Source organism: Pristis pectinata, chromosome 2 (assembly GCF_009764475.1).
Source record: "Pristis pectinata isolate sPriPec2 chromosome 2, sPriPec2.1.pri, whole genome shotgun sequence".
NCBI lineage: Eukaryota > Metazoa > Chordata > Chondrichthyes > Rhinopristiformes > Pristidae > Pristis > Pristis pectinata.
The window spans coordinates 68,813,619-68,827,442 of NC_067406.1; the positions used below are offsets into that span (position 1 = coordinate 68,813,619).

At 39.0% G+C, this 13,824-nt stretch overlaps 1 protein-coding gene across 5 annotated transcripts in view; it reads left to right on the forward strand.

The window, feature by feature from the left end:
• rfc1 (replication factor C (activator 1) 1) overlaps positions 1-13,824 on the forward strand; it is a 43,674-nt gene that overhangs the window by 16,597 nt on the left and 13,253 nt on the right. For all 5 annotated transcript variants that reach the window (XM_052032511.1, XM_052032527.1, XM_052032504.1 and 2 more), the window contains 6 exons: positions 483-889; positions 2,055-2,156; positions 6,058-6,237; positions 6,533-6,637; positions 10,809-11,190; positions 12,625-12,734. In XM_052032511.1, coding sequence (XP_051888471.1) covers positions 483-889; positions 2,055-2,156; positions 6,058-6,237; positions 6,533-6,637; positions 10,809-11,190; positions 12,625-12,734 — 1,286 coding nt within the window. The remainder of the gene's footprint in view (positions 1-482; positions 890-2,054; positions 2,157-6,057; positions 6,238-6,532; positions 6,638-10,808; positions 11,191-12,624; positions 12,735-13,824) is intronic.

Below are 13,824 nucleotides of genomic sequence, written 5' to 3' on the forward strand. Positions count from 1 at the left end.
GATTTCAGGGACAGTAAGGGATAGATGTTAAACGTCAATGACAGCGATCTTCACATCCCGTGAATGAATACATGAAAAAAAGAACAAAATCTTTTGCGATAGCCCTGATGCTGAAGCAGCAAAGTCCACCAGAAGATCTGAGGTTTTAAAAATTGGTTTAAAATCATTGGAAGCTGCAGGCTTCGTAGGGAGAAAAGACTGTGGGTTTAGTTTTAGATTGCTCTAGCAAAGAGCCTGAGCAGATGTGCAGTGTGGTCATTGAACTCCTGTGTTATAAACTTCTGTAGTTCCATGAATGAGTTTGGCTTTGTTGCATCTTGAGCATGCTGTGTAGTGTAATCACAATTTGTAGAGCAGAGGAAGCTTTACTCCTTGGTTAGCCATGCAGTGGGAATGTGAAAGCTGATTCTAATATAGTAAGATATACTCCATGCCTGATACACATTTGAGCTTCACTTACCAACCTGTACCTTAATTTTCAGCCAAGATGTTGAGCGAAGCTGATAATGTGAAGAACTGCAGTGAAAAGTTCAGTAAGTCACAGAACACAAGGACGACTTCTCAATTTTCATCTGAATCTTCTAGTCCTGATGTGGAAAAATCACTTCATAAAGTGTCTCCATCTAAAATGAGCACAAAATTGGCCAACATGAAACGTAAAGAAGAATTGGTGAAAGGGGGCAGTCCAACAAAGCCAGTCCGAGAGAAGAGAATTTCGCCAAGGAACGAGGAGAAAACCCTTTCTTCAAAGAAAGAAACAAAGATTTCTCCCAAAAAAGAGGAAAAAACTAATCCTTCAAAGAAAGGAGGAAAAAAAGTTTCTCCAAAGAAGGAAGAACAAACTGTTTCACCAAACACAAAGGAGAAAGTATCCCCAAATAAATCTGAGGTAGGAAGCTTTTTGCTGGTATTATGGGTTGGGTGTCTGCTATGTTGTTTTGGGTTGTGACTTCCTTCAAACTAAAGTGGAAAAATACATTTCCTCACCAAGAACTTTCTTTTGCTTGGTCCCCACCTATCTTGTCAATATGGATTTAAAAAGTAATAACCGTTAATCAATTCCACTTGAGGCATAAGGTTTGCTTGCACAGTTACTGGGTAGTTGCTTTGGAGAACCTTCCACGGATTGAGAGCTTTGTGACTCCATGTATTCTTTGCTAGGCCAGTTGTTGAAATTTAGTCATACAGCATGGAAACAGGCCCTTTGGCCAAACTGGTCCATGCCAACTGTGTTGCCCAGCAAGCTAATCCCATCTGGCTGTGTTTGGCATATAGCCCTGTAAACCTCTCCTATCCATGTACTTGTCCAAATGTCTTTTACTTCTTGGGAGAGAAAGTGGTAAAAACAAAGGAAAATATGATAAGATTTCTTTATTCGTCACATGTATATCGAAACACAGTGAAATGCATCTTTTGCGTGGTGTTCTGGGGGCAGCCCGCAAGTGTCGCAACGGTTTCGGCACCAACATAGCATGCCCACAACTTCCTAACCAGTATGTCTTTGGAATGTGGGAGGAAACCAGAGCACCTGGAGGAAACCCACGCAGACATGGGGAGAACGTACAAACTCCTTGCAGATGGCACCCAGAATTGAACCCGGGTTGCTGGCACTGTATTAACGTTATGCTAACTGCCACACTACTGTGCCTGCCCTTCACTACCGTGCCTGCCCTACAATACTGGTATTGGACCTATTCTTTAAACAGAAAGTACATGTCTTGACCTTCCCTAACCTTCAGCCATTAAAGAAGGGATAATTTAGGTTTTGTGAGACTAAAAAATATAATGAATGAACATGATCAAATAAATTAAGTGCTTTTTGAAGTGTCTTGGTAACAGCCAGTTGGCAAATCTATTGTATTGTATGGTTGGGTTGGTTGAGTTTTGAGGAATGTTTAATTTGTTCTACTTTCCATAGAGTAGCACGGTCCTGTTGAAAGCACTAGAGCAGACATATATGAATTTGGTTCATAATCTTGTTGGGGTAGTTTTATATTTTGAAAATTTGCTGCTGAGTTAGAAGTATCCACATCTTATTGTTTCTCCAATCCAAGAGCCCAGAGAATGCTGAAAAGAAGCGCCAGAATTACTTGGCCTATCGCAGCTTTCTAAATCGCGATGGACCACGAGCTTTGGGTTCAAAAGAAATCCCCCAGGTAGGATAGCAGCAAGATGTTATTAACAATACTTTTCAACCTGTAGTGGAGGATGGTTATTCGTACATACTGTTCATTAACATTGATAGAAAAATGTTTAAAATTCATTGCATTGTTTTATTGTATATGTTACCCATATATAATTAGCCAAGATGTTTATATTTAAATGTGTGACCACAGTTTGCTGAATTGTGTTCCATAGGTCATCCCTGGGTAATGAACGGGTTTCATTTTTACAGATGTCAATAAGTTGATTTTTGTCCATAAATCGTAAAGTACACAAAAATCACTCTGTGGTAACTGTTCCTCCATAGTATTGTAATGAACTACATCAAATGCACATAAGAGTGATAAGAAAGAGCAATTACAAAATTGGGGAGAGAGAGGAAACTAGTTCTGCTGTTATTAGGAACGAATGTTTGTACATATGTTGTACTTTTGAATTGATATTATGGGAGTTTGTTCGTTTGTATGGGTATCCTTAAGTCTGACATTCATAACCTGGGGATGGCCAGTAATTTATGTTTTTGAAAGTGTGGTATTCAGTGAGTTGGGAAATTACTGAATTTCCACTACATCCACAAAAAAGACACTTGGTGGGTACTTGGAACAAATCTACGCAGTTGCTGCGGAAGGCGTAAAATGATCAGAATAGTTGGCTGGGACATTAAGTTATGAGATGGTGTCAATGGGCTGTAGGACTGAGCAGGAGCAATATGGGAACAAAATAATGAGAGGAAATGTACATCAGAAAGGCATATTGGTTCAGTTGCATCTTAAATTGGGATAAGTTCTTACACATTTTTAAAAACAACGTTTTTAATGTCAAATTTATACAGATCGATGGTCAGGTGCTGTAGAAACTTCAAGAAGAATGTCAGGTCCTTCCAAAGTCTAAAAATGGAGAGGAGAAGCTGGGTTTTTGTTTAGATTTTGTTCTTTCGAAATGATTTTGAACGTAATTTGTAGTCTGCTATTTAAGAATTTGTAGCTAGGTCTTATTACGATCTCTCAAAGGAAAGCAAGTAATTTTTAAAAATACTTCAGAAATGGGGTGAGCGTAAAGAGAGAAGTGGATGAATCAACTTAAAATGGGTGTGGAGAAAAACCTGGGAACTTGATCTAATGTGTTGTTTTGTTCCATGGACAGCTGGCACAGTTGTGATGGCTTCATTTCTAATAGATAATTCCAGGGTTCATAGATTGAAGGAAATTACAATGTATACATTACCAATTCACTAATATTCTAGTAATAGAGATGTGGCAATGACCTCTGTCCCTGGGAAGGTGGGGGAATAATACAATTTGTCATGCTTGTATTTGTCTGTGTCTCTTCTATGTGGATCTTAAAAGAAACATTTGAAAGGTTGGAAGTTTGCTGGAGCATTACTGTTGGCTGTATCTCTTGTCACGAACCAGCAACAAAAGAAACACACTGAGCATGATTCAGTGTTAAAAACTATTTTATTAATCACTACTTATGATAATACGTAAAATAAAAGTAAAAATGTTAGTATGTTAGAATTCAAAAATGTTAAACCTCGAACGTTAACCCCAAAACTAAACTCGTCGTGTGTGTGTGTGACAAAGTCCCAAACTCCAAGTTCCGGAATGGTTCTTAAAGTTCAGTTCCGCAAGTCATAAGGTGAAACATGAGCAAGGGCTTCTTCAACAACCACCGTTGTCTGAAGATAAGATGTAGATGTAGAAAAACAGAGAGAGTACATATGAAATCCAAATGTTCCACGATGGAACCCAAACGGCACTCCAGTGTTTACTCGGTAGTGACTGCCTCACCCCGAAAAGCATCCGAATCGTGGTCGTCCACACACAAATACCTGTTTCCTTCTACAGGTCAGCAACAAAGTGAACTCCACCGGATTACTTCCAACTTACATGCATGGATTTCAGTGGCAGACAGTTATTGTTTCTCATCCATCGATAGAGAAAACTAGCAGGCTTCTCGCTCGCGCTCTCGCTCTCAACAATGTTATTACATCCTTTATCTTCTATTGACGTAAGCACGCCCCACACACACACTCTCTATCTTAAAGGGACTTTCACTGAGTCTGTAACACTCTCGTTAGGGATTTTATCTCACTTGGAGTTATTCCATGAGAATTACCTGAAGATCATGGAGAAAGAAAGCCATTTGATTCTGTCACCTTGTTTTTTAGTTCAAGTGTCTTGGGCATTTATAAACAGAAGGCGGTGTTTTATGATCCCAGTTTGGGTTGAAATGTCTCCAGCCCACCAGGATGATGGGTGTCACTGGGGAAAGAAAGACATTTCCATCAATCCCTCACTGACCATGCTCAGGGTCTGGCATTCATTCCCAGTCCACTGATCAGCAGCTGACAGAATCTGTGTTTGAATTGACGTCATTGGCAACCAGGACTTATTAAAGATGCTGCTTTTCAGCATTTATTGTCCATAACAGAAACGGAAGTTTCTGGAGTTACTCAGATTGGGCAACACCTGATGAAAGCTCATTGACCTGAAATGTTAACTCGTTCTTCATTGATGTTGCCTGACCAACCCTCCCACCCAAAGATTTTCAGCATTTTCTGTTGTATCTGATTTTCAGCATCTGCATCTTGCTTTTGGATTCATTGTTTTTCCCTTTATTGCTGTTGAAATGGGTGGCTTAATAGGCCATTTATTTAAGCATTAATGTCTCCCAAGGGTGTGGACTTAGAGCTGGAGAGTGGGATTGGTTACATTGGTCTTTGTCAGCTGATGTGAACATAGTGGGTGAATGTTGTCTTCCTGTGCCATAACTTGCAATGATTCTGTGATTCAGGTCTGGAGTCGCACACAGACCCAGGTAGTCATGGCAAATGTCCTTCATTAAAAGACCAGATGGGTTTTTAAATCCATGGTCAACACTGTTAATACTTTTATCCCACATTTAATTAAACTGGCTGCTGTGGTGGGTTTGAACTAGTGTTTCCTGATTATTAGTCCAGTCCTCTTGTTTACTAGTCTACTGTTGCTGTACTGTTTTATGCGATGCTGCAACTTGCTTATCAGCTGCTGTATTTGTCAAGTCTCCCGTTTTGTAAAACTTCAACCTTCAATCTTTAATTCACAGTTTAAAAAAAAATTCTCTTTACGTTCAAATGTCTTTAGATGATTTTAGTACATCTCCATTAGTTTCATAGACAGTTTTTGAATTATTGTGTTGATGGACTTCAGTGAATCTGCAACATTCTTTTTTAAAAAAAACTTCATCTTGCACACTTGAAAACTGTGGATAGAAATTCTTACCTTTTGGCTATTCCTCATCTACCTTCATCTGACTGGTTGAAGAACCATCCCTCCCCTACTACTCCCATCTCACTCCCTCTATTCCATGCTGCACCTTGTTCTCCTATCAGATTTCATCATCTTCAGCCCTTTTGTCGCTTCCACCTATCACCTCCCAGCTTCTGTCGCTGTTTTCACTCTCCCCTCCTCCATCTGTCTATCACCCTCCATACCTGGATCCACCAGTCACCTGCCAGCTTTTTCATACTGGCTATCTCAAGCTTTATCTTTCAGTCCAGGTGAAGGGTCCTGACTCAACGTTGACTACTGTTAATTGGTTTATCATCGTCACATTGTCCATTTTCCTTTAGAGATAAAAGCAACAAACAAAAAGCTGGAGTAATTCTGGAGGTCAGGTAGCATCTACAAAGTCCAAGTTCATTATATTGCTCCCAAAAATGGATAGACTTTTCCAACACTTCTGCACTCCTAAAATAGATAGAAACCTTGTTCTGATGGGAGGTTTTTCTCCCTCTCTAGTTTCTAATCTATTGCTTTGCTCTTTGTCACCTTTTAACATCATGAAGACCTCTTGCATGGAGTGGTCTGTACTTTCCAATTAGAATGACTGTACAAATTCTTATCATTTAAGGGAGCTGAGAACTGCTTGGAAGGACTTACGTTCGTCATTACAGGAGTCCTGGAATCAATGGAACGTGATGATGCAAAATCTTTAATTGAGCGTTATGGAGGGAAACTGACTGGAAATGTTAGTAAGAAAACAAATTACCTGGTGACTGGTCGAGAAGGTGGGCGATCAAAACTGGACAAAGTGAGTGCCTGTTGGCAGCAAGTGCTTATGTGAACACCAATCTGAAACGTGGGAGATGCGATCGATACTACTAGTTGTTTAACACTGCTGATAATAGTGGCATTGATTTGGTCATCTTTAATACTGTCATGGTAAAACTGGTGCAATAGTCTAATCGTGTACATGAGAAATCAGATATAAATTTTTTCATTGTTGCTTTTACATATTTGAGTAATATTGTCCTTTATTACTTTGATTTATTGAACATCTTTCATTCAAATTTAAGCGGTATTTTCCTTTAACAAAAATAATTTAGGCAGAGAGTTTTGGAACAAAACAAATCGATGAAGATGGACTGTTGGATCTGATTCGTAGAATGCCAGGAAAGAAATCCAAGTATGAGATTGCTGCTGAAGAGGAGGTCAGTTTTTGAAGAGATGAAGTATTTTAGTTTTGTGTCCTGCACAGATAATTGGTTTATCATTGTCATATGTAACAAGAGGCAGTGAAAAGCTTTTGTTTGCTTGCCATCCAGTCAGGTCATTCCATGCATAAGTATATCGAGGTAGTAAAAAGGAAAAACAGTAATAGAATGTAGAATATAGTGTTAGGGTGCAGGCAGACAAATAAGGTGCAAGGGCCATGGCTAGGTAGATTGAGAGATCAAGAACTCATCCTTATACAAGAGGTCTGCTCAAGTCTTATAATAGCAGGATAGAAGCTATCCTTAAGCCTGGTGGTATGCGTTCTCAAGCTTTTGTATCTTTTGCCTGATGCAAGGGGTGAGAGAGAATGACTGGGGTGGAAGGGGTCTTTGATTTTGTTGGCCGCTTTCCCAAGGCAGCAGGAAGTGTAGTCAGTCAGTGGGCAGGAGGCTGGTTTTCATGACAGACTGGGCTGTATTCACAGTTCTGCAGTTTCTTGCAGTCTTGGGCAGAACAGTTGCCATGCCAAACTGATGCATCTGGATATGATGCTTTTTATGGTGCATCTGTTGTTTTTAAAATAAAAATTGGTGAGGGTCATTAGGACATGAAGAAGAGTGCTTGAGCTAGTCAGGACTGATGTGCTTTTAAACAAAAGGGCATGAATATTGTTTTATGGTCCTCAATTGATGAGGTTAGTACCCTTTATCTGCACCACTTCCTCATGGTGATCAAATTCCAACATGCCTTAACTACTTTCAGTGAGGTTTCTTACTTTATTTCTATCTTGGCAGCACAACAATCTTAGTGTTTTTTTCCCCCAGTTATATAGGTGATTTGATTGATATCTATCTCTGTACCTCGTGTGGATTAACCTGGTAAATTTAGGGCACACAAGACATGTTCAGCTAAAGGTTATCTTCTGAAGTTGCATAGATTCACTTAACCCTCAAGTGATGTTTTCCAATTGTAACTGTGCTTTGCTATCCTTTTTGGCCAATTTCTTTCATCCCCATCTGTCTTATTATTGCTGAAAATATGGGATTAGTGTCATACCTAGGTCAAAAAAAAAAGCAAAGCTCAAGCATTTGGAGTGCAGAATAATGCTGAAGTTTTTGGTCATATTGTCTTCCTCTCACATGGCAGTCTGAAAAATTCTTGGGCAATGTCTTGCATTTTTAAGAGAATTGAATGCAATAAATTGAAGCTGTTGGACAGAATAAATAGTGGTAGAAAAGGCCCAGACTGCTTAATCCATGTATTTCTTGAGTAAATAACTAATTTTAGTGGGATATCCTTGAAAGTTCAGATGTGGGATTGGGCAAAAGGGTTTGGGGCACAATCCATTCTACAGGGGAAAGATAACCCAGGGTGCTACTGGTGAGCTTGGGGAAGGAACTAGAGTTGCTAGTAGAGGGACTTCAACCCTAATGATCTCTTGGAGCAGTGATGAGTTTGTGGATGGGGAGAATCTTGGAAGTTGTTGTAGATTTCAACAAATATTTTGATACAGTACTGCTTGGGTGATTGATGAATAAAGTTACATGTGTCATAGTTTATAAACGAATGGAGAAACTGGCTGAATGCAAGGAAGCAGAGCTGGATCAATGTGGCAGATGAGTAGTAGGTTCCTTGGAGCTGTTGTCTGAGCTTGCGTAAAGATGACTTGAAAGTGGGAACAGAGGCAAAACTTGTTTGGAAAGGATGGATAGGTGTTGGGGTGATCTTTGGAGTTGAATAGCACAGGCTGATATTAAGTAGTAGAACTGGGCTTCATTTGCGAGCTACCCTGTTGAGTGGCAGATATCATGCAATACAAGGCAACTGAAGAAACTGATTTGAAGGGGACTGGTGAATTTACTGAGAAAGCTATTAGTAAAGTTTGGAAAGGTAGTGATAAGACTAAATAGCATCTTTAGTCAGAGTATAAATCTCAATATTTTTAAACTCTGGTGTGGGTCCAGGTGGTTATGGTCACTAACTTACATGAATGACATGATGCTTGAGAGAATGGGGATCCATATATAGAATCTAAAATTCCATTGGCTACATACACTCTTAAAGAATTATTTAATTCAACCCTTGATGTTTATCCAAAACACTGTCTTCCATTAAGTGCATATGCCCATTGCTTGTGGTGTTCTGCAAAATGTACAGTTCCTTGTCCACGTCACATTGTATCTGCCCTCTGTGTTCTCGAGTCATTTACAGTATTGCTATTTGCCAAATCAAATTTCTGTTGCATTTCTACCCTCCTCCCCCCCCCCCCCCCCCCACCCCCATTTTGTCCAAGCATAAGCCTGTTTCACTCTCCACATCTGACTTGAGGCCAACTATAAAATCATAGAAATGTCCAGCACAGAAACAGGCTCTTAGAACCCACCCACCCATGCCAACCATGATGCCCATCTACACTAATCCCATTTGCCAGCATTAGGCCTGTAACCTCCTACTCCTTTCCTATCCCAGTCGCTATCCAAATGTCTTTTAAACATAATAGTACTTGCCTCCTCTGCCAGCTCATTCTAAATCTTCACTGCCCTCTGTGGGGTAAAAACTTGCCCCTCAGATCTTTTTAAATTTCTCCCCTCTCATCTTTAAACCTGTGCCTCTAGTTCTAGACTCTCCTGCCCTGGGGAAAAAGGTTCTGACCATTCTATCCTATCTATGCCCATCATTTTGTACATCTCTGTAAGGTCACCTTGATTTCCTATGTTTCAGTGAGAATAAACCCAGCCTATCCAATATCTCAGTTAAAACTACAGGCAACATCCTGGTGAATCTCTTCTGCACTCTATTGCTGCCACATTCTTGTAGTGTGGTGATCAGAATATACACAATACAATAGTGCAGGCTAACTAATTAATTCAACATTAACTTGAGTAGTAAATTGCAAAAGGTGATTTTGCAGGGAGAGGAATCCTGAGGTGGGGTTTAAATTTCACTTTTCATTTTTCACCTTGTACATTTCTCACTCTCGCTCCTTGCTTGTTGCTCTCTGGTGAGAAAATGGACTTCAACTGCCATATGCACAGGTATCTTTGGAACCTATGTTTGTTGGAAACAACTATATTTAACAGCACCATGGATTAAGTAGTAGTTGTAATGATATTGTCAGTATCAGCTTACTAGATGCTGGCACTCTTTATTCATTGATAAGTGGAAAAAGTTCCTGCTCATGAACTGTCTCACTTTAATACTGCTGCACGTAACCTGAAATGATTTTTGTGAATAGTTCTCTGTTTTTAATGAATTCAATTCTTTTTGCTTTGTGATTCAGAAAGCATTCTTTTTTATTTTAAAAGCTTGGGTTTTACAGCACCTTTTTGGTGTGAGCTATAGCATTTTAAGAGATGGAAAAGGGCAAAGTTGCATGCATAGATCCTCTAGTTGGCTTCCCTAGAAAGTAAGGTTTGGGAGTGCAAGATTTATCATTTTTGTGCTGTAATCATGCTATAAGAAATAAAAGCAGAAGTAGGCCTTTTAATAAAATTATCACTAATCTTTTCCTCATCACAAACTTTCTTGCATTCAAATCCATATCCCTTTTTATTCTCTTAATATCCAAAAGGATTGCGATGCCAATGATTCATCACTATCTGAATAGCTGACCCCCTTGAGACACTATTGGTTAAGAATAATAATGAGTTTGTATGAAATTTGTTGGCTTGGTAATACTCTTTATTTTTCCTGTAGAAGAAGGTTGAGAGTTCAAGCACTACTCTAAAGACGTCATCACACGATTTAGACTTGCAATTCAAATTAGCACTGAAGTTGTTGCCAGAGGTGCTGAATTTAAATGAGACATTAAATAGAGGGCTGTCTCCACTCATGTAAAAGATTTTGGAACTATTCAAAGTTGTAAGCAAGTCTGTTTATCCCCTCCAACTAACATTTTAGAAAAAGGAAACAAATTGTGAAGTTATTATTTAATATCATTGCTGTTTGTAAGTCCTAGCTCTGTTCATATTTCTGCCAATCTTCCTTTATAGCACATCTGACTTCATTGTGCTTTGGAATATCTTAAGATCATTTTCTTTCATTGTATGTTGTTCAAGATGCACCTCGGTGCAAATGATGAAGAAGAATCTTTCTTTGGGAACTAAAAATTAACTCCCTCAGTTGATTTGTTGAAGGCAAATTTTATATTGTCTTTTAAAATTGCAGGTTAGGAAGTCAAAATCCAAAGTGCAAGAAACTGCCAAGATAATGGACAAAGGTAAGCATATTAAGAACATCTCACCACCATCGAAGAAACAAGTGGAGCATAAAAAGAGTAGTCCTTCAGCAGAGAACGGCGAATCCTCTGGATGCAAGAGGAGTATGTCATTTGGAACAGAACCTTTCACCAATAGTTCTGCACCAAAGTGTGATCGCCCGGCCCAGATGTTAATGAAGGAGGAGCAGAGTTTGATGTGGGTGGATAAGTATAGACCTGCAGCGCTGAAGAATATAATAGGACAACAAGGAGAGCAGAGTTGTGCAAATAAACTAGTCCGTTGGCTGAAAAAATGGCATGCGAACAATGCTGGAAACAGCAAACCTGCAGGTGAGAATGACTGTCGCATTGCAACCTGTTTGTATCATATTTGTTCAGTTGGAATCAGTATCTATTCAAGCTGTACCATTAATAAGATACTGCTGTGACTTAATCTGTTTAAAATTGTTTAAAAGTTTTTTATTTATACCAACTGATAAAGAAATACACCTCTTGTGCTCTGCATGCAGAACTCTGGGGAAATATTGTGTATGAAATTATGTGAAACTGCACTAGAATTTGATGATTATATTACATCTTTAAACAGTTCCAAGGTACTTCGTGAGACTAGTTTTGACACTAACCCTCCTGATGTGATAACTAACTAAAAGATTAACCAGTGATTAGTTTTGAGGGTGACTTAAAAGGAGGGGTTGTTCAGGAATGAAATTTGAGTTTCTGGTTGAGGCAGCTGAAGGCACAGCCACCAATGGAGTGGTGAAGGAAAATGGGATACACAAAAAGACAGAATTGAAGAAATGAAGACCTGAGTGGTATATAGTTGGAGGAAGTGGGGGGGGGCCGCGGAGGCAAGCTTGTGGGAGGTGATTTGATCACATGGACTCAAATTTTTAATGTATAGAAGTAGCAGGCGAGGGGATTGAAGAAATTTGGTTGTGTTGTACATCCGGTAATCTGTGTGATAGCATATCTCAGCATTGTAGTGAAGTCACTGATGTTTTCCAGGACTCTAGCTTTAGTGGAGCAAACCAGCATGCAATAAGGAGACACTCTGCAGAATTAACATTTTTCATCGAATTCTTCTTTGACTTTAGACCTAGTGCATGGAGACTTTCTCCCTTTTTGAGAGTTTTGGGGTTTGAAGTTGGGTGACCCTATTTTTTCCATCATTTTCCTTCATTATGTGCTGCTTTTTCCCACAAATGGCCTGTCTCGTGTCTCCTTGTTTAAGAAATAAAACGTTGCTCTGGTGGTGGATAACCACTGTGGATTACCCGTTTCCTTCCATAGTTGCTTAGTTAGCATCTGAGTACAACTCTATCTGTACAGTGTTGTTTTGTGCAGTTTCAGTATTTTACCAAAACCAAGCTGCTGTCAGGATTGCATTGGTGATTGTTTGGTTTTCATTTGACTCTGGAGTAGAGGAAGGTGCAGACTGAGGCTCTGGTTTCTTTATAAATCATTACAAATATTTGTATGGCTTGATTCAACATTATACATTTGTTCCAGTTTGCTGTATTATTTAACAAAAAAAGTAATAATTTAAGATGTAACACAGAATCTCATCTTTCCTCCTGGGTCTTTTTCATTTTTTTTGGCAGGTGGGGGGAGGTCTACTCAATGCAGGGATTACCTAATGATCCCTAATGAAGGGATCTCAAGAATACTTTGTGGAGAATTCTTACAAAAAACATGATCTACATTGTGCACAATGCTGGCTACAAAATGTAGAGTTTGTAAATAATTTTTTTGTCATTTATACAGTGAAATTCAGCAAATTTGGTGGGAAGGACGATGGTTCAAGTTTCAAAGCTGCTTTGCTATCTGGTCCTCCTGGTGTAGGTAAAACAACCACAGCTACTCTAGTATGTAAGGTAAGAATACTTGAGTACTGGAACAAAGTATCTTTCCCTTCTGTATTTGCAGGTAGTACCTTTTTTTATAGAGTGGGTTTTGTATTTACCAGCCACAAGTTGGCAAAATGAATCTAGCGCTGACTCCCAATCTGAATCCTGTGTGGTACCATATAGAACTATAATAGCTCAGTGGTTGTGTTGTTGGGCTAGTTAAAGTCCAATGATCTGGAATTGTAATTTAAATCCCACCAGATGGTAATTTAAATTTAGTTGATTAAGTAAATTTAGAATTTATTAATATCCATAATACTAACCATCAAACCACAGGATTGCCATTTTAAAAAATAGTTTACCAACGCCCATTAGGGAAAGTCTGATGTCTTCATCCATTCTGCCATGTATGATCCCAGACCCACAGTAATATGTTGGTTCTTAGTTTTCTTCTGGAACGACCGAGTATGCCACTTGGTTCCCAAGTAAGTGGCTCACCACTGCTTTCAGGAGCAATGGAGAATTACTGTTGGTCTTGTCAGTAAAGTTTTTATATCCCATGATAAATTTGTTAAAGGACCATGCTTGGAGCACTTCTTCATTGCTTAAGCTTTGGAATACAAAAGGGGTATTTCAACTATTCACTTTCTGAGCACTTTTTGTTTTTAGGTTCACCCAGACTTCTTTTATTTATACATTTGGTAACTTGCTGCTTACATTCTTTATATTTTAAAATTTTAACCTCCATGGGAGGGGGGTGTGGGGAGGAGAGTTCCCCTTGTCTGTGTGCACAAAACTCTCCTGGTTGAAACATTGCCAGGAAATGTGAAGAAGCTTGCTGAAGAGCTGGAATCTGTGCTGCAGCTCTGTTGATATAAATGCAGCAATTGATCAATGTACTAATCATGTGTAAAGAAGCTAATGTCCAAATGCAAATATTACAATTTCCTTAGCATTTCTAATTTGTATAATTTGCATTTACTTATTTTTGCCTATTGATGCACAATTATTAATTAATAGGGCATTTATAGCATGAAAAACGCTTTAAATACTGTGCAATCTTTCAAGTAACCCTTTGAAATTTAGATCCTCTAAATTTGTATTAACTTCTTTTTCC